The sequence below is a fragment of the Poecile atricapillus genome, chromosome 6, assembly GCF_030490865.1.
Source record: "Poecile atricapillus isolate bPoeAtr1 chromosome 6, bPoeAtr1.hap1, whole genome shotgun sequence".
In the NCBI taxonomy this organism is placed as follows: domain Eukaryota; kingdom Metazoa; phylum Chordata; class Aves; order Passeriformes; family Paridae; genus Poecile; species Poecile atricapillus.
Window position 1 is genome coordinate 24,335,928 of NC_081254.1, and position 25,623 is coordinate 24,361,550.

Consider the following 25,623-nt stretch of genomic DNA (forward strand, 5'->3'; position numbering starts at 1 on the left):
GGTTCAGTATAGTGGTGCAAAAGTGCCTTTGCCTCCTTCTCCGCACTGAGCACAGCCTGGTGGAGTATGGAGGACCAGGCACTGATCTCCATATCCCAGACATCTGCTCACAGTTTAAGCTGGAGTTATAATGACTGTGGGGTCCACCTCCATCTTTAGGTCTTGGGCAAGTTTCTTGGGTCCCTCACCAATGTGAGAAGACAGGACCTTGCATGTCTTGCCTCTGCTTCCTGAGTGTCTGCAGTAGCAGCTCTCAGAGAGCCCCATGAAGATAACTACCAGAGAGCTCTCTGACATCTGTGCCCTGCATGCCTTCTCCACACTCTTGCAGAGATTTGTCTGCATGTGACTTGACATCCTTGTGGTTATCCCTGTCACGGCAGCTTTATCAAAACACTGCTCCTGCTCTTCATTCCTGGGCCTGCCCTCTGTCCCCGGGCCCTGCTGACAGCACACAGAGCCATCCCTGTGGTCCCCAAAGATGGATGTCACTTCCATGGCTCCCTGCACCCTGCAAGGTGCTAGCCCCTGACCCTGGTCCTGGGCCAGTGGTTTCTCCACATGGGTCCACATTTGCCCTGGTTTGGGTTCTAGAAGTCATCCATTCCTTTTGGGAAACAAAACTTGTTATGAGTCAGCCTGGACACCCTTATAACCTTTCAAAGAGAATTGCAGACAACATATTGACCATCTAGTTTCAAACCATTTGTCTCTCAGTCCTCTCCTCCTTCAGGGCCTCGTTGATGTATTTGACTTCATTTTGCCTTGGGGGATGGGTGGGGGGTGTACAACTCTTGCCTTCAGTTCTGTAGGAAGGGAAATCCATCACCCTGGAAGTTCATGGGCTCTGGGTGACTCCAGCAGCCTGTGGTAGCAATAGCCTTCCTCGTGTGGGAGAGATGTAAGGTTGTGTTTCTCAGTCTTCAGTTCTCAAAATATTTCACACAGCAGGGGTTCAGGATTTCATCATTCATTAGCTGGGCAAAGGTTGGGAAGGCCCAAATCTTACTCAGTGCCTACCTAAGAGAATGTACACTAAAGCACACAGTCTGTGTGCTTTAGTTGCAGAGGAGTCTGTGCTCATTAGCTGCAGAGGAACATTGGTCCTTCCTCTTGCTCCATCTCACTGATGCCCTTGTGCTGGATGTAGAAATATTGAACCATATTTCCATGGTATCTGGATGCTGCCCACTCTCCACTCCTGACCATGATAGCTGAGGGTGAAGGAGAGAACTCACATGGCTAACTACAGACTGTGGGTGCTTTAATGACATTGTTGTTCTGAGCAGTCTGTTTTAGACAGGCTTTAGAGAGGCTGTACTAATCCCAAACTACATAGAAAAGAGGTAGAACATGGCCTGGGCAAGAAAGTGTAGTGACTCTAGGATGAGGCTCAGAGACAGGAAGATCACGTGGCTTCCAGTCCTCCACCACATGTTTGGAGGCAGTTCCCCACCAGCCCAAGACACAGCAGAAGTTTGGATCTAAGTTTGCTGAACCTGAGATTGGACACCTTGAGAGACAGGAGCATGGCTTTTGGAAGCAACTTTGGTGTTTCTTGATACATGTAACAATAAAGGAGCTGGAGAGTGTGTGTGGAGCAAGGTGTGACTATTCTGACAACAAACTTCCTCAGCAGCTTCTAGCTAGATGGGAATTGAACCAAGCAAAGATTGACCTTGTGAGGCAAAGTGACCTTATGCAATGGGGTGGAAGAATTCCAACTTCAGTCTTTGCTTATCAGAGCTGGCCGCCTGAGGTTTTCTAAGAATTACACACAGCATCTGGTGCCTGTGGATCTGAACATGTTACAGAGCTTATTAAACTCACAAGGGACCTAGCAAGGACTAGTTTGCACCACTTCCCTCCTGCTTACACTGACAGATCTTACTTGATTCTTGTTCTGCCTTGCTATTCCATCATTCCCTTTCCTCAGCAGGTGAGTAGTTCTAGGGTAGGGAATATCATACAATATAGCTTAAAGAATTCTCATATGAAGAGAAAACAATTGTTAAATAATCCTTCTACCTCCTGAATGTCAGGCATTAGAAGGATACAGACACTTGTTCGAAGAGTCATAAGCCATGCTGACCAGTGATAACTACAGTGAGGATAAACAAGCCTTCTTCATCACCTCTTTGACAGGCAAGGTTAAGTGGAAGCCAGGGGTTATTGGATTTAGTCTTTTCTCATTATTTAGTATCAAATACACATTGCAATATAAACGTTGGGAGACTTGCACTCTCCTGCAAGGGAGGAGTCATCATTGTAAGATAGCAACAGCTAGGCAGGTAAAGGATGGAAGGGTCAGTAGGTTCTGTGTGTATACAACTTGAGCTTTGTGTGGGAGAAAAGGAGGCTCGGGCTGGGGAGGGTCATTTGATAGGTGGATCCAAGGGGTTTGGATCCTTTTGTTGGGTTGCTTTTTCAGAGTGATGATTGTGTGACTGTCATATTGGCTGGAGCTGATCCAAGCATCTGGGAAAAATGAAAATGAAAGCTGAGGTTTGGCCATCTCCCTCTTTTCTTTCCCTTTTGCTGTAGACATTGTTCGCAGTGACATTGCCCTGGATAAGCAGAAAGGCTGTAAGATCGCCCAGCATCCTGACATAATGTTGGAGCTACAGAGGGAAAAGGCAGCTCAGATGCACTTGGTTTTGTTAAAGGAGCAGTTTTCAAACACATACAGCAACCTCACACTAACAGGTAAGGCTGCAAGACCAGCTCTGGAGCCAGGAGCTGGGTCTGGTTCTTGCTAATTCACAGGTGTGTTAAAACCCTCGGGTTCTTCACCTCTGTATGAATCAGCATCTCTCTGGCTGCCTCTGTTTCCTACCAAGGTTACTGGGTATTGGGAGGGAAAGGACCAGCAGGAACTGGAGGTGGACTCATAAGGCCTTTGCAGCTGGCACCTATACAAACACTCCAGATTTGGTGCCCCTGAACAGAACATTTTCTACAGTCTGACCTAAGCAGAATACCACGGCATGTGAAGTGCTGGAGAAATCTCCCTGCTAACTGTTCACGTCCATGGGGCTGCAGCAATTACTAAATTTGGAGTCCTTTAAGCTGCAGCTGATTTTTTTTCTTTCCAGAGCATGCACTTTGTGTGAACCCAGTAAATATTAAAGAGCAAATATAAAGGGATAATGGCCTAGACAGAGATGAGAGGATACTCTTTTTCTGGCAACTGTTTGTGTTATCCAGGGAACAGAATCTCGATGGAGGAGACTGCCACATTTTGGATACACATTTAATGGTGCTTGTAAAGGACGGATGTCTTCAGGCAGTGAGTGGGCAGGAGGATGGTATCCCAGCAGCCAACAGGGCCCTCTCATATCTTCTCCTTATCACTACAGCTGGATGAGCCACAGACGATGGGAAGGAGGAAGAGACTAATAAATCAAACGAGACCCCCTTCTCTTCTTGACAGGTCCCTTTCCTGTGAAAGGCAGGCAGGCATTTTATTTTTATAGGAGGGTAGGCCCTGCGCTCAGTCTGGGGGGGAGATGGCAAACCCCATGGTGGCCCTCCCCTGCTGCTGCATGGCTGGGAGAGGCAAACCAGCCCTGCACAACCTCCCCAACTCTGCTGTAACCCCTTTTCAGTGCCCAGCCCCTGCCTTGAAGCCAGCATGGGTCTGCATCCTCACCAGTGAGCTCTGCCTTTCCTGGGGACATCAGCAGTGCTGGAGCTCTCGGGGACCCCACGGAAGTTGGATGGTGACACCAGCACTGTCAAAAGGTTCAGCCCAGGGGGTCACTGGATATTGGGGCCATGAGTGTAGCTGAATCGCATCATTCCTGAAGGCCAGCATTTAAATGGGATCCTCAGAGCCGTTTCTCATTCTCTGTAATGTAATCCACTTGGCTGTTTATTCCCAGTACAACTGCTGGAATCAACATTGTCAGCTTTTCCCCTGACAACTTGCTTACTTTCCACTAAACAAACTTCCCTCGAGAAGTGAAGCTGCTCTCCCCTGTCCTCCTTCCCTTGCTGCTTCAAAAGCTCTCTGGCATTGCTCACATTTTTTGCAGAACCTGCAGAGCAGAGGTGCTACCTGGTTATCAGCTTAGCTCTTAGCCTTTCCAAGTGTGTTTACAGGATAGTTCAGAAGGTTTTAGCTCTAACTCTCCAGGGTGGAGAGAGCAATTTCATCAGAATATTACCTAAAGAACTATTTTAATGTTCTTTAACTCCCTTTGAATGTGAGCAGAGCAACTTCATAATTGTTATGAAGTTTAATCTTTTATTTCATAGACATAGTCTGAGAACATGGTCTCTAGACAGCTAAGCATAATATTTAACTGGAACTCTACTAACTTGTGTAAATATTTCCCTTCTCTGTGATGGATCTGGTGTTTGGGGTGGGTAGAGGGGGTTGTACATCTGTTGCAGAAGGACATTTCTTACCTTCAAAATTCAATCAGACAGAGTTTGCTTGAGGACTTCTTTTTGTTCTGCACAGCGGGTTTGTACAGCGTTATATGGAGTGCCCTGGTCATGAGGCAAGGTGCAGGAGCAAGAATGCAGATGTGGTTTAGGGAGTCCTTAGTGAAGGACTGACTTTGCAGGGGTGGAGTATCCATGAGGTCCTTGAGAACAGGGTTTCCTCCTGGGGGTTTGTGTTGGGGAGTCACTTGGCCTCATGCAGTGCACGTACTGTGGATGACCTTCAGTGTCCAGCCCAGACTGGAGCAATATTGAACCTCACACCTCTGTGAGAGGGCTCCTACTACTGCTAGTTCTTCAATTGTGCCCAAAAAATGTAAATGGACTATCTTGCCCAAAGTCATATGAGAATGAAGGTGCTTTATGTTGGGACAGCTCCTCTAGGAAAGCTTGAGAGTATAAACACTACTGTGTGGAATTTTTATTCCCATATCACTAACATTACCATGGTAGTGATCTGGATAAAAAGTCCCATTCCTTTCCTCCTCACAGGTAATATAGTTACATGAACAATTTGAAAGACTTTCAGGCTTCCCACTCTGCCTGCAAGTGTGGGCAATGGATTCTGCCAACAAACTTTCAAGCAGTACCCTCATGGGATTAGGAATGAAAGCTCTTAGAGTGCAGGGCATGATTCTGCAGTCTCTGTGTCATCAATGTAAGCTGAGGGCTTTTTCAAATCTATTCACCAGTTGCACATAATTCCCAGTGTGTTCCTTATTTCAGGCATCAGGCAGGGCTGTGTTATACTGGGATTTAAGCTGCTCACAGCAGCAGGTACTTCCAAGGTAAGAGGGTGTCTTAAAATGAAATGTGTGTTTTTGTGCTGAGACACAACTGAGACTGAGTGAAACCAGGCAGTCTTTCTGGCTCTCATTCTTCCAGGAACACATGTGAGACTCTGGCTTAGACCACTTTGGTTTCTCTCATCGAGCTTTCCTCGGCTCCTGTCTGCAGGCTTTCTCTTGCATCTTGCCTCTGCTTTCAGTATGTGATCTTTCCAGGCTTACTGAGCCTGCCTTCCTGACATGAGCAATTGCCTTTGATCTGTGACCGTGCTATTTAAATGCTGTAAAATATTTTGAGGTTTATTAATCTTTGCTGTTTCCCCCGCGGTGCTCAGAGATGGGTATCTCGTTTCACAGATCAGCATCTCTCATGCTCCCGGGTCAGGCCGTGGTAGAGCAGGGGAAGAGTGCACAGTGCTGCCTGCTCTCCTCTGGGAACCAGCTCCCTGAGCTCAGCCTGCCTTGGGACAGGGGAGGAGAAGGAATCTTTCCCCAGAAACACTTCTTTTCTCCTTCACAGTTCACAGAGCAAGCAGCGATTCTTTTTTGTGTTTTGTACCAGCTGGGCTGGAAGTTCCAATCATCACGCAGGGTCCCCCCCTTTGCAGCCCTCAGAAGAAATGTTCAGGCGACAGGAAGGTCATTTTGGAGTCCTGGAACCGGGTGGAGGTGGGGGGAGCTGGAATGCACGAGGTTGGGCTGGCAGCAGGTGAGGTGTGAGGAACTGCCTCAAGCAGTGGAGACACAGTGCGCATGCAGATTTTAGTGAGCTTGTGGGGAGTGGGACAGCATCAGGCTTCAATAGACTAAATCCAAATTCCTCCACCTGTGGTGCCAGTTTGGGCTGGGGTGGTGTACTGAAATTGTAGCTTAAGAGGCTGGACATCCACAGGTTTCTGCACTGTTCTCAAGTAAAGCCTGTGGAGGAGGGAGCTGTTCAGGTCCATAGACCTGAAGACCATGTGAAAATCTGGCCCCTCCTGTGCTTGCACGGTGTTAATTGCAGCTGAAGCTTCCCAAGAAACAAGTACAAGCTATAAATTTCCCTTTAGGATTCCCCATCCAGAGGAAACAGAATAGTGCCCCATTTCTCATTCTGAAACATGGAGAAACTTCTTTCTGCTGTACCCTCTGCCTGAAATTGTGACACAGATTATTTCACTCCATCAAGAGATTGATGATGAGAGCTCTTTGGCCCCTCCTGCCACACCACATCTGCACTGAAAAGCCAGCAAGGAGATGGCAAGGTGTGTGGTGGAGGCCCTCCATCCTGTAATACCATACAGCACAGTCTCTAAAAGCAGTGATTGAGGGGGGAGACCCTCCTCACATGGCTTGTAATGCTTCTCTGTGGTTCCACCCTGCTGAGGGTGTATCAGTGTCACTCCCCACTGCACTGAGACTTGGAGGGACTAAACTTAGATGGAACTGATAGGAATAGAGACGAGGGCTGCTGAAGAGTACATTTCACTGTCTGTGTCCAACACTGCAATCAGGTGTTTTACACTGGCATCCCACTACCCCATCAAGGTAATTCAACAGCTTAAACTCTGCCATAACAGCAGCTGTGATCACTCTGTGAGGTTTTGCCTTGAAAAAGTTTACTTTTGGAGATGTTAGCAGCCATGCAGAGACCCTCTTTGTCCTAGGTAGGTGGTTTGGGGGTATAGGGTGGTGGTGACAGGGTGCACACCCACTTCTCTCAAGTGGGATGTGTAATGTGGGATGAGCGGAACAAAGCAGGGTAGGGAGCAGAGCGTGTGTGTGGGAGGCACAGAGCAGAGATGAGGGCAGTGTGTCTGCATGAAGAGCTTGCTAGTGAGATACTGTCCCACAGAAATATGTTTTTTGCTTCTCCCCAAAGACTGCGAGGACAAGTTGTACTTGTCCTTTGGCAGGGAATCACACGGCTCAGGTCCAGCACCTGTGACATGTGGGTTTCCTGCACTTGTGAACCTCCCCTGGTGGTTTTGTGATTCCTGCTGAATGCTGTGGCTCTGGGAGATAGTGGTCCTTGAGCAGCACATGTCTGTAGGGCCTGAGGCTCATGCCAAGGAGCCCTGGGTCTGAGAGAACCTGGCTCAGAGGCTGCCCTTGCAAGAGGGTGTGTGTAGGAAGCAAGGCATGGGGTTGGGTATGCTTTTGGTGCCTGTGCTACCAGGCAGTAAGGCCACTCTGGCTTTTTTTTCTGGAATCTTCCTCAGATGGGTTTTATCCCCCAGCTACACCTAACTGCATGGGACTGGGGGGTGGGCCACCTTGTGAGATGGTATGTGACAGGGTTGTTGCAAAGGTAAGTACAGCCTCCTTGCCTTTTTGGCATCTTGTTTGGGATCAGCAACCTAAATGTCCTGTGGTGTGCCCAGCAGTGATGTGTATCATAGCTGTTTTACTGGGTGCTGCACAGGGGTGGTCTGCACTGTGCTGGCTCTCCAGCTTTCCTCCAAGGAGAGTGTGCCCTGGGGCTGTGTAACACGCCTGGGAGCATCTTTTGGATCGAGCTCTCTGCCCTTCTGTCCGTCACAGAGCCTTACGTTACACACATTACCCACAGCGCTGTGCAAAATAGATCTGAAAAGGACCTCAAGAGGGCATCTTCTAGCCTTTTCCATGGCAAATCTGTACCTGATCTCTGCTTGGGGAAAGGTGTCTGGGAAGAGGCAATATCTTTTGTGTGATCAGTGGGTACATTTGGAAAGTCAGTCAAACTCTGTGGGGCTTGAACCCTTTGAAGAAAAAAAGTAGCGTTCTAAGTGAAACCACAGTGAAAATAGTCCCAGAACTTGCCACCTTGGTTAGCACAACTGGAGTCCTGGTGGAGAAGTCCTGTCAGCAAAGGGAACACAATAATGTCATCAGCTCCTGCAGGAAAGAGGGGGAGAGAACTGCTGTGAAACACTGGAGGCTTTCCTGGGAGGAAGGGACCAGGAAAACAGAAATGCTGTTAGAACACTGTACCAAGCCCACAGCTAATGACCAGCAGAGGTGCCAACCTTTTGAGGATAGTTCGCAGGTGTCTTCTGAGATCTTGGGATCAGATCCAATGGAATAGTGCTGGGAAAAATAAATCTTGGAAAACAATCTCGGGTAACGGAGTGTTTTCGTGCCATTATCAGTTGTTTATATGAGCTCATTCTGAAACAGAGTGGCTGTTTGTTTTTACTACACAGCCTTCTGAGGGTGTTTGCTGTAGCTGAAATATATTGTGTTCCTGGGCATGTAAAGCCTGCAGGCTCAGCTGCCAGGCACCAGCATTGCCCAGGTTGTGGGAACATCACTGCTGACTGATTCAAATGATGTGGCTTTATCCTAGACTTAAGACCTCCTGTGATGGCTGTGATGTACCCTCCCTCAGCAGTCGGCTCTAGGGCGTAATTAGCTACACCATTATAGAGTTGGTGCTTTTAAAATCTCTTGCTTCAGTTTAAGCCCATGTTGGCATGTCGTCTCCCTGTGGACATGGAGAACAGCTTACAGCACTCCTTTTCTCTTTGCAGAAATCTTTTACATATTTGAGGCTTGTTATCATGTTTCCCTGAAGACTTTTGTTCTCTGCACTGAACAACTGCCTTTCATTTGCTCTTTTCTCATGTCCATTTTATGTTCAAGTTGAATGACACATGCGTAGGTGATTCTGTATCTTGAGATCCCTTTCAACCCTCTACAATTTTTTTGTGACTCTGTGTTTTGTTGGGGTCCCTTGGGCTCTCTCCACTGTGTCTGGGATGTTTTTTAAGTGCATTGCCTTGAAATGAGACCAGTATCGTAGCAGAGGCCTTTCTTGACTGAGAAAAGCAGCAGGGTTATTTCACGTACCTGGTGCATGACACTTCTGTCTGTATAATCATGGATTTTTTGCTACAATATTGCTTGTTCATGCCTGCAATTTTGTGTATTATTTCCCAACCAGATGTGCATTTCCCACATGGAATTTCATCTAGACTCTATTTTCCTAATTTTCTAATTAAAATGTTACACAAAACTGGAGGTAAAGCCTTGAGAAAGCGAAGGTACAGAACATCTGTTGCCTCTATCTCACACAAGAGACCTTGTTGCTCCATCAAAGAGAAGTCAGGTTGCCTTCACGTGGCAGGGCTATTACTTCCAGCCCTTCCTTGCAGATGCATTGTTTGATGACTTCTTTCAAAATTTTTCCAGGAATTGAAGTTATGTTGGCTGGCCTGCAATTTCCTTGGTTTTTCAACCTGTTGAACATAGCCACTATATTTGCCCTTTTTCTGCTCTTTTAGAACCTCATTCGTCTTCCAGAAATTCCTACAGAGAGTTGCTGCTCCACTTATTTTAAAACATCAAACTTCTGTAGTTTTTGTTCTGCAGAGGTGCTACATTACCTTCCACTCTGATTCTTTTAATTGCATTAAATTTGTGGTCCTAATCTTACCCTTCTTTTCATGAAGTCTGAACCAACAAAAGCATTAAACATTCCTGCTTTAACTCTGTAAGTTGTTGACTATTGTGAAATTCTGTCCCAATTTATACCTCTTTGCTTCCTGAGACAGCTGTGAGCCAAACCCCTGGGATCCCCTGCCTTCTCTTACCCTAATTAGTAGTTTTACAACTCGTTTTGTGCTGACAGCATGTGTGTGTGTGAGAGAGGTCATGAAGGTGAATCTCTTTTTCAGGTGACACCCTCTAGTCTGTTAAGCCACACTTTGGCTTTCTCATTATCTGATTTGGTTATTGTTTTTGTGACTGTGGGAAATATGGCTTCTTGTGACGTGTTCAGGATTTATTAAATTCAATTTACTCTCCAATTTAACCAGACTCACAAGAAAAGATATTTTATAAATTGTGAATCTTAAAATTAGCAGCTATACATACATTATAATATGTAATGTCATTACCAGAACCAGCCAGTTCTGGGTGCTGTGTAGAGAATAAAGAAAACACATAAACCTAACAGAAAACAGATTTTGGTGGGAGAGGGGGAGGGCTGACACGCACTAACAGCTTTGGAAAGGCTTGTGCCGTGTTCAGTGTCAAAAAGCAATCTATTAACCTTTTCTCCCTCCTCAGGAGGTGCTGAACTCTTTGGTCTGTCTCTTCCCACCAATGTAGTTATCAAATGTCTCCTGGTTACCGCTGGCCATCACTGCTGTGAGCGGTTTCTGTGGAGCACTCAGCTCTTTCGCTCTGTCCCTCTCTCCTGGTGCTGCTCCTTTGTGCTCATCCACATCAGCCTGATGGAGTTGCCATTTCTCCTTTGCATGCTTCGAGCCTCGGAGGAGTCTGTGAATTACCCTAATCGTACCCCTGCGTTAAGATAATTTACATCTGTTCCCTTATCTTGCCGTGTGTTTACAAAACACTGTCTTTCCCAAACTCCCTTTTCATTTGGAGCAAAATCTTGCTTGCCAACCCTCTTAGATTACTGAAGTCCTTACAAAACACTATTTTTATTCTGCCACTATTTCCCACTCTTTTTCAAACAAGTACAAACACTCGCTTCAGGCTTCCCTGCCCGTGGTGTTTTCCACCTTCATGGCTTTCCCCAGCTTTTCTCTGTTCATGAGAATCACACCTCAAGGAGACCCCTTCCTAGGTTTGTTCCTGTCGCTTCTTTCTCAATTTTTCTGTTTGTCAGTGCATTCCAGGGACTTGATGCAAGGCAAATGTGTGGGCAGTTAAAGGTCCCTAATTACCAGCAGGTTCTGTGTTTCAGATGCTCCCAATAAGCCTATGCTTCTGATCTCCCTGATTTTGTAGCCTAAAGCAGACCCCCAGCATGCCAGTGTCTGGGCTGCTTCCAGTCTTACGTTACCAAGTGGTCTTTATACCTGCCTTTTGTACTGCTGACTTTCACCCCCTGCTTTTATGCTGGGCCCCAGGATCAATCCAGAGCTTCTTGTGTGATGTTTCTCATCCTCAGCTGTGCTGATGTTACTTTTCCTCTTTGTCAGCACCGTGCTTAATTCTGACTTTCAACCCCTGAAGCTTGCTTTGCCTCTCACCACCAGGTTAAAACCCCTTCTCCTCCCACACCAACCAAATGCCTACATGCAGCAATCAGACCTTGTCGATTTTTCTTGCAAAAGCTGAATAGATTTGGCTCCCCAAGCTTCACAGGCCAAAGCCCTATCATACCTCCTCCTCAGTCCTGTGGCCACTCAGGACAGGCTTTTCCCTTCCTGAGCTACAAGCTCTATATTGTTTTCCTTTTGTGTATTATCTTGTGTTGGCTGAATTAAAGCACGCTTGGTTGGATGGTGGCCATTTAGCCATACAAACTGGATCACAGGATAAATGAAGGCTGTTTTGTTCGTTATTTACTAACCTTCATTTGTGCTATCTGCATCTGCCTCTAAGGATCCTGTATTTATCTGGGAGATTGGTAAGAACGCTGCATCCTGTGGGATGGGAAACAAGCAACGGTTTTTGTCTCATTAGCCACTCCTGTCCATCTACTTATGCAAAATTACTTCCATTAATGCAAGTTCTTAAATCAAGTTGTTACACTAGTTAGACAGGACTTGATTCTGTACAACATATACTGGCTGGTAATTAGCTGAGACATGAATATAATGAATTATTGGTAGATTCTCATATTGTCTTTTAATTACTCTGTCAAGTTCACTGTCAGCCTGATTGGCTGTTGGTCCCTAGGTCAGCAAGTCCTGCCGAAGCGCGAGCATGGGGTTAGGGCTCACCTGCCCTTCTAGAATTACTTGGCATTCCAAGATTTATTAAAAATTAGCATCAAGAGGTCAGAAATCTCCTTAGTGCACTTGGAGGTGCAAATTATCCAGGGTGGGTGATTTAATAGTGTTTATCTAAAGCAGATGTTATCTAATTCATGTCTTGGTCATTAGTAAATGGTGATGTATATAATCATCTTATGATGAATTCATCATCATATTTTTTCATAAATACAGAGTGCCTATATTTATATTTTTGTAGTTACTCTGATAATTTTACCATGTGCACAAAATAACACAGCTATGTCTCTTCATTTCCCCTCTTTCCTCTGTATTTAAATTCCCACTCATAACTCAGCAACGCATGAATTTTTCCATCATGCTTTTTAAATACTGTATTATTTTTCTGTACTTTGTAATTTGCAGTTGGTTGCTATTTCTTTAGCATTACAATCATGGGTCATATTATCTTCTTTTATTGCTATCTATACTGCTGCATAAGGATGGCTTTCCTGCCAAAACCCCCTTCCAGCATGGTGGTGGAACATGCTGATTTTAGCCATCAGCTAAAAGCAAAACAAAAAAAACCCCAACCAAAATCCCCTTTAAATATTCCTTTGGTTTCTTTTGTCCGGTATTTTCTTCCCTTAACTTAATTAGATTTTTTTTCAGCCTGGAGATGTTGAAGCATCTTGTGTATGTATTTTTGACTGGGATTACGATCCCACTAGCTTTGCTGAAATACAGACTCGGAGAAGATAGTTGCCCATGTGGACAGAGCAGGAAACTCAGTGCCTGGTGAGTCCTCAGCATTTTTAAAAACTTCCCTGGAAAATTGTGACATAGCAACTAATTTTGCTGCAGTTGAAGGAGTATTGCTACTTTCAACCCTCCAGCCCTCATTCCCGTGTGTGAAAAATGCCAGGAGTGGCATTTGCTGAGGAGCTTGCAGCCGGGGATCTGGGATGTGGGACTGCGGAGTGCAGGATGCATCTGACACACCAGAGCTTTGTGGCTGGGCTAACTGCTGCAGAAAGCAGCGAGGAGAGGGGAAAGGCGCGGATGGCGAGCCTGGCTTGGCGGGGAGTGGCGGGGATAATAATCTCTGTGGCTGGACCCTGGCTCCTGCCCTCGCTCCGAGGGGGCACTGCCTGCTGCTGGGAACGCAGTTTGGTTCCCAAGGCTTCTTCTCCGGTTGCTCACTCTAACCCTTTTTCCATCTGTCCGTTCATGTATTATTTACCGCTTTCTCTTTTCTTCATTAGCTGGTTCCCAGTGCTCCTGGCTCTGGAAAGGGCTTTCTTGTGGGGAACACAAGGACAGCAGCAAATGTTGTTGCACTGCTCCTCTGCCAGCCCTCCTTGTTGCATGGATGGGGCTGTGTGGCACGCAGTTAATTGAACCCTTTAACACTTTTTCCAAATTAAAAAAAGGGTCAAAATCCTGTAAGTAAGAGCCCCTTGAGTCCTGGGGTCCCCCATGCAGTCCATGTTCTGCTTTTTCAGAGGCTCATGCTGGGGATGGATACACGGGGGTGGGAGAGTAATGTGAGAAGCTCTGGATGTGCATGCTTTGTGCAGCTAAAAGTGGTGGGGGAAAAGTGAGGTTACAAGGTGTTCAAAAGAAATTTTGGATCTCTCTTTACTTCATTAAGTTTTATATTGGATTGCTGTGCCAAGAGACACAAACATTGACTTTCTTAAAGAAATTAAGACCTCCATGAGTTTAAATTTTCTTTTTTTCCTCCGATGAAAAGGTGGCAAAAACAAAGGTTTTTTAGGAGAAACTGAAACCAGTCAAATATAATTCTATTAACTAATTAGGGGAACTCTGGAAATGGGACTGAGACTTGCAAGCCTTTTTTTCTTCTCTTTGCTGGGGCACTCCAAGAATTGGATCACCTGGGGAAAGCATGTTTAAGAAATACCAGATGGTCTCTGCGATGCTCCAGCTGTGGACAATCACTCCCAGCCAGGCAATCTGCCTTGCTGTCGAAGCCCTCTAAAACTGTGCTGCCCATTTGTCATGCTTCTCCAATTGCAGCGCTCTGGATAGCTTCTTTTTTCCTTGTCTGGCTCTTCCTTTCCAGTTTTTATCACCCACCCCCTCCATGAGCTAATGTAGTAACATCCCTTCATTGGCTATAAATCCATTGAAGAGCCATATATAAAATATTACTTTGTTAGGGAAGATTGGGAAACATCTGTTTTTTACCCATAAGAGTCAGTGTACTTGTCTCACATGACGATGTGACTATTTATATATTTTTAAAGAAAAAGAAGTGGAGAAATCAGGAATCCTAGGAAAAAACTTAGTGGAGCCTCTAAACAGAGGAAACTGATTCAGCTCTGGGATTTGTTTGGAGGCTTTTTGGGGAGGTGGGGGGCACAGGCCAAGAAATTGCTTAGATGTCTGACAAAGTAGCAGTCATGCCAGCTGCAGAGGGTCATTCTGGAGATATTTTGATGTTGTATAACAGTTTCTAGATGCTTCCAAACATACTTGCCCAGGAAAACTGGAGGTCTAAACCATTACATATTACCTACACCAGCGAACAGAAACCTGGTCCTTGGATTAGTAGCAGACTGTAACAGTAGGGGTGTACACTCAGAGCAGAAAAAGTGTGTAGCTCTGGAGGCCTTGCATTTAGGTGACTATACCCCTAAATTTATGCACCTAATTTAGGTGGTTATGTCACCAGGGCTTGCTGTCTGAGCCTACTGGCATGAACAGCATCCCTTCCAACCTGCTCAGTGCTAGTGCCTAGCTGAGCTGTCTGCTTTTCCTCACACAGACAGCACTCAGCCCATGTCTCTGCCTCCTTGCTGGACAAAGGCATTGCTATCTGTGAGTGCATGTGTGGGGAGATCTGTCACCCCAGGGTGACAGGGGTGCAAGGGCAGGATGCTGGGGCTCCACGGTGCCTGCCATGGGGTGTGACAGGAGAGTTTGGGTGGGTATGGGACCTTGGACTGGTGTGGAAAGGCTGTACAAGCAGACAGGCAGGCTTGGGACACTTAGTTCCTGGTGCTGTGGGGCAAGATGCTCTGCCAGCTGTGTTGTGGTGACAGGAACAAGGAGCAAGCCTGTGAGGAAGGCGACTGGGAGCATACAAGGGGGGAATGCTGCCTTGGGTGAGCTGGGTGGGAGGGAGGTTGCACCTCCAGAAGGCTGCCTGTGGTGCAGCTGTGCCAGGCAGGCACACTGCCAGTCTCTGAGCCCCTCAGCAGTATGAATATGGAAGAAGGAAGAGGAGACTTTTTTGTTTGCAGGTGGTATCTGAATTTGCCACAGCTGCTTTCTGTGCAAGGCTGGCATATAGGAATGAAGTTCTAGAGCTGCTAATGATTGATGGTGTTCCACATACAATTATGGGATGGTTTGTGTTGGAAGCGACCAAAATGATGACCTAGTTTCAATCCCCTTGCCGTGGCCAGGGACATCTCCCACTAGACCAGGTTACTCAAAGCCCTGTCACACAGGTCTCCTTCTTTCCTGGGTGGATTCAGTGCCTTTCCCTGCCCCTTTGCTGCCCAAACATGAGACTCTCCTCAGGGTAATGGAATGCTGTGTTGGTCTGGACCCAGCTCACCCATCTGAGGTGAGGAATGCCCCAGAAGGGACCTCTTTCCTTCCTCTGCCAGCCTTGCACATCCCACATAAGCTCCACAGTGGACGGCTGCCTGCTTTTCTCAGGCTGGCCAAAACCAAACTCCATGTGTGTCTCCCCTGCTGATCCCTCTCATGCCTTTCTGCAGGGCTGTGGTTGACAGCTGTGTCTTCCCTGTGGCCTCATAACACGCTCATGCTGCTCCTTCTCTCCCTCTCCCACACACTGGCTGCTGTGCTGCTGTCCCCTCCCACCACACTGGAGCTCAGCCTGTTCTGATGGTTATCTGCCCTCATCGCAGCCTTGTGCCCTTCTGCTTGGCTCTTGAAGCTTTTCCTCTTCCAAAAGCCTCCTCCTTCTCCCTCCCATGGTGCTAACTGGACCTTGAGGCCCCTTCTCTTCCCTCTGCTCAGTTCACTGACCAGTTGTTACTGAGCTGTGCTCCAGCCACTGTGGGCACTGGTAAAAGCCCCCCAAACCCCACACAACACCCACCTCCACCTGGTGCAGCTCTCTTGTAACAGGAGTGACAAGTGAAAGGTTATTTTTCAATGGTGAGATATTAAACAGACAAAGCTGCTCTCTCTAGCAGCTGCTGTACTTTTGTCCTCTCTGTGCCAGAGCCTTTGGTTATCTCCCATGGTGTGTCAGGACACTGGTCTAAAATCTGCTGCTTGGCTTTGGCAGGCTCCTGCGACAGCTCTGAGCTTGGGATAATTTTACAGGTGAACTAAAGTTCATGTGTTTTCATACTCAGTATAGATTTGGACTTCACAGGACTAAAGAGAAAAGGTCAAATCTGAGGTGGAAGCAGATAAATAAAAAGGAATTGGGGATGTTGCAAATAGCTTGGTGGGCATGAACCACACTGGCAGAGCAGCAGCTGGGAGGACAGGTGCACCCAGAGCCCTCCAAGGGTCACTGGGATGCTCTGACACTGGAAATGGTATTGGGAAGCAGTGTTGGGCACCATGTCCAATTCTCACGCTCATTTTAGCCAAAATGCTATATGTTTGGAAAAGATTTAGAAAAGAGCAGTAAATGTGACCAAATCCTGGAAATAGGGTGCTATAGATAAGAATTCAGTATTATCATATTCATCTACTAAAGAAAAATTAAAAAGAAACTTAATCATAATGTGCAAGTACCAACAAGAGGAAAAAAACATTCAAGGGGAATATCTTGAAATATTAGAGAAGAAAGGCAAAAAAGGAAGCTGTGATTTAAAACCTAGTCCAGGACAGGCTTGGAGAAATAATGTGCAGATTTATAATGCTGGCAATGGTCCTTTCTATCCTTATAACCTATATAAATGTGCAACGTGAGTGTTGTGCCTCCTATAGAATAGGTGATGGCAGGAACTAAATAGTCCTGAAACCAAACTGAATTTGTTAGCCTTGCTGATAACTTGGCCAATGGGACCTTTCACTCAGCTGGAAGCAAAGCTGAACTTGGACTATGGGCTCTGGTTCTCTTCTCACTAAAATAGGAGGTAAATTTAGCCCCTGCCTATGCCAGAACCTGCCTGGCCTTGATGTGATGTGCTTTGGTATGAGAAGAAAGACCAAGTTTAGGTCAGAGTTTTTTGGGCAGAGGTGACTCAGCTACATCTCCTTGCTACAACCACCCCCAGGGAGGAGCTGATGTGCTGACCAGGACAGCAGGGAGTCTTTGCTCTCTGCCACCAAATCCTTCCCTGAAACAAGATCCAGAGACCAACTATCTGAAATGTGAGTGCTTCCCCAGAAGGAGCCTGTGTTGGTTGCAGTAGTCTTTATTTTCCTGCTTTATTTTAAAGCTTATTCATTCCACCTCCCAAAAAAGATTTAGGAGATATTTCATTGAATAATTTGACCTTGGGTGTCCAAAAGTTCATTTATGATCTTGCTGTATATAAATTTCCAGATATAGGGTTTTGACACAGAAATAGTCTTCCTTTGATAGAATATAACAAATTCGAGTTTCAGAAATTATCCTCTTGAGCCATCTCTGTGGTGTTTGGCATCATGACAAGTAATTAGTCAATCCTGAAATAGTCATCAAGCAGAGAAACAGCTTATTTCATATACTGTTTCTTAGAGAGTTAAATATTTCCACATATTCAGGCTCTGATTGGAGTCTTGGATCCTTTCCAAATGTTCAACCTGTAAAGATATTTGAGAACACCAGGACTTAGGCTCTTTCCAAAAAATGATAGATTTCACTTGAATTTTCACAAATGGAAAACCACAACTCCCCATAGCTGCAAAGAAGCAGCTGTCATACCAGGTACAGAGTATGAGAAAACACTTTCTAAAAGCTTCAGGGACTTCCCATTATCTGGAAGTTTTTAGTGCTCTTAAAATTCACGAAGAAAACAGTGTTTCTTTTCCTGCACAGCGTTGCCTGAGATAATCGGCTGCACCTGTTTGGAAGCAGCGCTTCACGTTGTTCCCTTATGCACACCCTTGCACGTGTTCCTGTTAATTTTTCCTAGAAACCCAAGTGTCAACAAATTGGAGCCCAGCAATGCAACTCTGCTCAAAATCCCATATAGGTGTTTCTAAGCATTTTGCCATGCAAAGTCTGTGATCTAAGTGACTGAATCGACTTTGAAGTTTTGAAGTTTAAATCCTTGGGTGTTGTGATACAGACAAAAATCTACTGAAGAAATCAAAAGCACCAAATCAACAGCTCCAAACCTAAAGTTCTGCTTTTTGTTCTTGCTTCCACTCTAGTCCTAAAAAAAAAAAAAAAAAAAAGGCAATTTTCCAAATTGGTAATGGGCTAATTTTAGGGAAGGTTAATTTTTGGTGTGATTCAGCACAGACATGCATGATGAGAATCTGGAAAATAAGGAGTTAAGCCATGATGATGTAAACCATTGTTTCACATTTAAAATAATAGCACTTGGATAATTCTGAAGTTGTGGCTTCTGCTTTTATTGGCTGAGAGGTTGCCAAAACATGTGTGTGTTGCTCGGAATTGGTAAATGATTCCTATTTATAGGACAGGTGTCTTCTGATGTCCCAAGTCCAGTGTGTTCTGTAATCCTAGATCCTGTTTTTGATCTATGTTTAATAATGTGTGACAGAAGGAGATAGGAACCTTGCACTCCAAATCAGGCTCGGAATGTTTTGAGTTTACCTCTGCCCAGCTCTGTCCACTTGTAACACAGGATATCTTTCCAGCAGGGTCTCGTCCTTCTAAAAGTAATTTTTGGTCTTCTCTTTTCTTTCTGAAACACATAACTTTGGACTCATTTACATGCAGCCTCCTGAGTCTGCCAGCCTCCTTCTTTTGTGTTGACTCAAGAAAAAAACACTTTCTCACATATTTTTAACAGCTTTTCTAATGCAGAACCACAGTGAGGCAGTGCTACAGGGAAGGATGTGGTGGCAGGAACAGAGTAAAGGTGTATGTGGTGGCAGTCACAAAAATAAATGTTGTTTCCACTTATAATTTAAACTGTCCTTCACAGCTGCTGGTTTGGGCTATGCAGTGCCACTGAAGAAGGGTTGGATTTGTTGCAATTAATTATGTGACTGTCAAAATCATTCTTTTTCATTATCTTGCAAGCTGCTGGTTGAAATGAATCAAGAATCATGGAATCATGAAATGCTTTAGGTTGGAAGGGACCTTTTAAAGGTCATCTTGTCCAATCAACCATCCACTAAACCAGGCTGCTCAGAGCCCCATCCAACCTGGCCATGAACACTTTTAGGGATGGGGCATCCACAATTTCTCTGGGCAAACTGTGACAGTGTCTCAGCACCCTCCTTGTAAATGCAGACAGATCTAGTTATTATGTTGCTGATGTATCTACTCTGGCCATTATATTGTATTTTAAAATTAAATTTAAAAAAAAATTAAAATTATGAGCAAGCTCCTTTTCTACAGAAGCGTGCAAACCTTGGAGCTGGAGGTTCAAAAGAGACATGGGTCATTGACGGAAGGGAGAGAAATGCAGATTCAAGGGCAGGGAATCTCTTGAGAAGCCTAATTCAGGGGAAGAGGTGCAGCAGCAATGGCAGGAACCAGGATGGAGGGACAGATGGGGTTTCTTGCCATGTCCACTACCCCACCACCCTCTGGTCCGGCCTGACCAGAGCCAGGGCCTGTTGTTCTGGGTCCGGGATGGAAAAAGCGCGGAGGAGCCTCACCAAGGGCTCCATGGCAGGGGTGTCGCCAGAGCGGTTAGCGAGGAGCAGCTTGCTGTCAGCTGAGCACTGAGGATACCATCATGCCAGAAAAGGAACTGGGTCTGGAGGGAGGTGGAGGGGGCCATGAGAACTGGATGGGAGGCTTGGCTCTCTTTCAAGCAGTTCCTGAAGCCAGATTAGTCCTCTTCGCCAGCTGGTGTGAGACGTTAGGTTTGTGTTATTTCTGGCAGCCCCACGGGGACTGGGAGTAGCTCCATGCCTCGTGTTTCTCTTTCTGAGGGCAGGACAGCCCAGAAGCAGCACAAGTTTTGCATTCTTGTCCCCAAGAGAGGCAAGTGCCTGTTTGCCCTCAGGCAGAAAGTGTGAGGAAAAGAACCCAAGTTGCCATGCCTGTTTTTCACACCTGATGCCACCAGCTTCCTCTGCTGGCTGCTCTGGGCTAGTCTGCTCTTCACATGACCAACCACCCAGGTTTCCCCAGATGTGTTCTCTTGTCTGTCACTGTCTAGCCAGACATGGGGGAATTCATGTGTCTCCTGGCCTTGCATGCTGCTGTGCGTGCACAGAAACTCTCCACTGCCCTGTGTCTGGTAAGCCCAGATGTGTCCACAGATGCAGGAATCCTGAGGAGCTGCCAAATGTCTGGAAATGTAGGATATGCCCCCATGCATAGGAGCCTTGAGTTGTTCCTTGCCTGGAAATCACTGATACTTTTATGTGCAAGGGTTTGGACACTCAGGGAATTTTGGATGGGCAACTGTACATGTGTGATGCAATTGCTTTTAGTACACTTGAAAGAAGTGCAGGATCTCAAGGAGGAGTTGGTCTGTGTGTCCTGGTTTAGGATTGTCCACAGAGGTTTAGGATTAGGTTTGTTGCACATGCACAGGCTGCTCTGTACAAGCATGCACACTTTGGAAATCCCTGTCAGACTGTCCTAGTCTTTTGCATTCCTTTCCTATGTGGGACTATTTTCCATCAGGATCAGTAGGAAGACCTTTGTGTTGTGGTCTTGCTCTGAGGCAATTCCTCTTTCTGCTTGATCTTTGTGCTTCCTTGCTGGGCTCCTCAATCCCCTTTCAGCACAGGTCTCCATGGGGATCAGCATCTTCCCATCCCACTTCGCAGCAGAGAAGAGCAGAGGGTGTGACAGGGTTGCTCTGTTTGTCTGACGTGTTCCTCACTTGCCCTTGGGACGTGGAAGGACTGTAACTGCTGTGGAAGCTGCTGCGTTGGCACTGTGGCTTTTCTAGATTGGGATCCCAGATTTTTGCAACAAGCTAGAGAAGGAAAAAGGGGAAGGTTTGTTAGTTTTCCCCAGGTAAAACACAAGCAAATTCACCAGATTTTACTCTGTGGCATTTTTTTTTGCTTCTCACTTACGGGGCCATGGTATTTGGGCCTGACTCTGGAACCCGCTCTCCCAGAGCCGCTGCTGGGCTCGATGAGGGGTGGATGCCTCCCACCTTTCCTTCCCAGCTGTTGGGTGACATGTCCTGGGTGCAGCTGGTGCAGAAGCCGCCTCATTCCCTGAGCCCCTGTTCTGGGGTGATTGAACTCCCAATACATTCCCTTTTTGTTCTGGAAAACAGATTTATTTTGGCATTCACCCTTGACCACACACTCCCCCTAGTGAATTCCAGGGTTAAAAAATAATGCAGGCTTTTCGTAAGAGCTGCCTCACTTGTCGTTTAATGATTCCACCTCTGAACTGGGACCCTGCTGCTTCACTGGATGCCTTGACAATATCTCATTTGTCTTTTCCTCCTTTATTTAGTTTTTCCTACATTTTTCGCACATTCTGTAGATTCTCCTGCATTCCAACTGTCTTATATTTTCATGCCTCCTTTTATCTCTCTATTCATCTATCCCAGTATAGACAACAGAAATGCTAAATCCACATAATCTGTAGAAAGCATGAACGGGGTTGTTAGACATTTTCCAAACATTACACTTCATGGAAATATTTTCCTGTAAGAAGTAGAAATGAAACAGCTGTCTCCTGCTCTCTCCTGGGCTGTTCCTGTGCAGACTCTCCTGCCCTCTGAATTTACAGCACCATTGCTTGGACGAGTGTCCAACAGCCAGCTTCAAGCAGTTGTATTTATGATGTGCCAAGCAGTGGTGAAGATGATGGTGTTTATATGCTCCTCAGATCTATGTGGTGGGATTAACATACCACGAGACCTGTGCTAAGGCTTCCAGAGTCAGGAGCATTTCACCAGCAGAATTGCCACTAGGAAATCTGCTACAAGTCATGACTGATGACTCACTGCAGACTGTGGGACGAGCAGGGATATTCTTCACTCACATATCCTTCTGCTTGCCCCTGTCCTTCTGGCTTTGTGCTTGGCCAAATGGTAAAATCCCTCCAAGCTCCTGCTGGGACCTGAGTACTGGCATCGCAAAAGAAAGGCGTAGGTGCCTCAGGTAACCCCACTTGCTGGATGACAGTGGGCACCTGGCTTTTTTCTTCACTCCCTAGCTTGTTGGGGGGAATCACCTCCCAGCTGACCTTGGCTGGCCCAAGCATAGAATGGAAGCCCAAAACCCATCCCAAGACCCTGCCGGGGTACCTTCTGGATGTGGGTGTGGTTCTGCTCCCCCTCCCTAATGTGTTCACTCTGCTGGCCGGGTGCCTCACCTCGGCACACAGTTGAAGATGTTTTGGTTGCTACAGTGTAACTTTCTTGAATCCTATGGAAATTGATGGAAAGCTTAATGCATTAGTGGAGTCGTCTGAACTGGAAAGGTAAATCAAGAAAAACAGAAACACGTGGCAAAAAATTTTGGGGCTGAAACAAGCAATCTTTTCTCTTCTGCATGGAGATGTGAACACCAGGCTTTCTGGAGAAAAGTGTGAACATCAGTGTTACTGTGAGCAAGCAGAGAGTGGGCTCCTGAGCAGATGACGGAAGAGGAGAGAAATAGTGGAATTTGTATGTTACCATCTCCAGACTGAGCAACCGGAAAAAGAGTAGGAGAGACCAGAAATTATTTGAAGATTCACTTCCCTTCAGTGTTCTGCTGGAACTGACTGAGCAGATATTCACAGGCTGTATTCCAAACTGAGGTTATTTCTTCAGAGTATGTTCTGGCAAAGGATTTTTGGCCACAACCGATTCTCAACCTGAATGACTGGGTGATACTATGGGGAAGAAATCAGCTAGCAGCAAATCATGGCTCTCAGTTTCAGGCATTCATTAACTGTGCATCCGTTATGCTACTTCTATATAACTCTCCATATTGCAGTACACTGCTTTTAGCTTTGACCTTGCTAGGATAAAGCAGAACTACTCTTGCCCTTAAATGCTGCTCCATGAGAAATGTGGTGCCTTTGTGCATTAGCAGGAAGGGTGCTCTGCTCCTTGGGAGGATATAATCACTCCATAGCTGCCTGAGAAATCCCTCAGCATGTGTCACCCAAGTGTGCCATGGGGATCTCACAGCTTGGGAGCTACTCTGACATGTGAGCTGATGAGTCACAAGTGCAGCTGGGGAATACTAGAGACTTCAAACAGGAGCACATCTGGATACACACAGTGCACATCTGGTGCATCACAGTTGCTGTATGTTTGCAGCATCACTGTATTGTGTGTGCAATGAGCCATTCTCTACCCCTCCTGTACTCCCAGGGGGAACTTTTATCATATTCACAGAAAATAACATTTGGGAAACACCTTCCCTTCTTTGCCTCCATGGCAAGGCTTCCCAGGTCCCTCAATGTGAGCAGCAGGGATGCTGCATGGAAGGATGAGCTGTGTCAGGACTCATTGTGAGCACTCCAAGCCTGAATAACTGGTTGTTATTCTGTGTGACGTCCAGTGCTCAGGTATCCAGTGGTGTCTCTGAGAAACCTTTGTCAGTGTGTTTTGCTGGGTAGCCTAAAGGGCGTTTCATGTCTTTGCCAAGAGCTGGTCTGTTGTATCATTTTTCCAGGCATGATACAGCACTTGGCACAGCAGCCCTCCAAGCTTTGCCCTTGTAAAGTCTCCAGAGTTATTCCCTGGGATGTGGCTGTCCCTGGAAGGGAGGTTTGAAGGTCGACTACTCTATCAATGTGTATCTACATAAAGTAAAGGAAAAACCTTGTGCTATGTGGTACCAGCACCAAATTCTTCAAAATGTGCTATCCATATGCACTTTGAGCATCTTCTATCTCTGTCCTCTAATTAGGAGTCTCTTGACTTCTTGGGAAAAAATGAGGGTTGTGGGATACTCCCTTTCCAACTATGTCTGCCTGTATAGGACTATGGTTTGTTGTTCACATATCTGGAGCAGTTTGGGGGCTTTGTGCCATCCTGTGTGTACAGACAGACAGTACTGCTCAAAGTGCACTGGGAACATCAGTATTCCCAGTGCTGGTGGGAGGGTGACTCTTGTTCTTCCAGCACTTGCCACTGGCAGTTGTGTTGTTGCCCAGCCTGTGTTGCCCTGGTGCCGTCGGGGGAGGCTGCAGTGGGAAGAAGGAGGGGGAGGCTGGACTGAGAGCCTTGTGTCTGTCATCAGGCATCTGGATAAACCCATCCTTAAGTCCCAAGTGCCTGAAATGAGATGGGTGGCACCTCCACTTGCACATTGTCCGAGCAAAGTGCATGAATGTGAATATGCACAGTTTGGTAAGAAAACCCAGAAGAGTCAGGAGAGCTCTGAAAAATTTCTGGAAGCAAATGCCCTGTACCTTCAGCACACATGAATACCAGGGCTGGTTTGACTGCTGATCCAATAAGTCCTTGCAGGGAGGTAACACAGATTTTTATATTGGGATTCAAATACATTACTGGGTTTGAACAAACCCACTCTCAATTGCTATTTAAGAAAATTTTCAAAACTTCCCTAGTCTTGTACTAGCAATGTAAATGAAGAAATAAACATATAAGTATACTGCTAATTTAAAATAAATATTTCACCTTTACTGTTTCAGAATATTTAGGAACACTACTTTCAGTTGCTTGCTTCCTACATAACCCAAAGAATTCCTTTCTTTCTCTATCTGTTTCATGATGGGAAAGTTTGTAAGTCACCTTATCTCTGTAGGTATCAGAAACATCACACATGGCACTGCCTTAATGTCTTTTTTTCTTGCAATTTCCTGGATTTCCTGCTATGTCTTTGTTGAAGCAAAGCATATTCAACCACTAGAGAGGCTTGTAAGAGAGCCAAATTAATATTTTCTCCCGAGCTTTGCAAAATAGGTTAAACTAACACACAGTACTCATGGATGTTAAGTTCAGATAGTCACATAAAATATAAGGCTACTGAATTAAGAAATAACTTCTGTTCACTGTTTCAGCATCTTGCTGCAATTATATTTTTATTTTGTCTGCTATTTTTTGCCAGGCAGAGATTATCAGAAAATGGAAAGTGAGCTTAATACTGAAATATCTGCTTTACTGTTGGTGCAAAGATCGAAGTTCCTCCAGCACCCAAATAATGCAAAATTCTCAAGCTGAACCTGAGAATACATAGTGCAAAGCACATTAACTTACTGGAAACTTGGGCACAGGAGTTGTTTTTTGATATGCCCAGCCAACCACAGTTTCCACCGCTCTCAGTGAACATTTCACAGAATCACAGAATATTCTGAGTTGGATGCTTCATCTGATATGACTAATTAATTTAGTCTCCTGAAGATGCTGGCTTCACTTCAATGCATGAAAAAGCTTGTGCTTTTAAAATTTGATACTAGTACTTTACCCCAGGTTTTTCACATCCTTGCCATGCCCATGTGGGACTCCCACAAGCTGCCCCTGTGTCACTGTCACAGCTGTACTGATGCACGACCCTGTGTCTAGCTCCCGTTTCCCCGCCCTTCAATTTATGACAAGAGCTGCTGCCACAGAAGTTACTTCATGTGTTGGGGTATTTAGCCCATATATCTTAGAATGGTTTGAGTTGGGAAGGGACCTTAAAGATCCTCTGGCTTCAACTGCCCTGCCATGAAGATTTTAGGGCATTCATGTGTTGTGAAGAGT

The 25,623-nt window shown here is 45.8% G+C and overlaps 1 protein-coding gene across 4 annotated transcripts in view; it reads left to right on the top strand.

Moving 5' to 3' along the window:
* The window catches only part of HPSE2 (heparanase 2 (inactive)), a 105,961-nt gene that overhangs the window by 10,483 nt on the left and 69,855 nt on the right, over positions 1–25,623 (top strand). For 2 of the 4 annotated variants that reach the window (XM_058841680.1, XM_058841681.1), the window contains exon 3: positions 2,545–2,706. The exons of the other annotated variants lie outside the window; for them this stretch is intronic. In XM_058841680.1, coding sequence (XP_058697663.1) covers positions 2,545–2,706 — 162 coding nt within the window. The remainder of the gene's footprint in view (positions 1–2,544; positions 2,707–25,623) is intronic. 4 annotated transcript variants of the gene reach the window in all.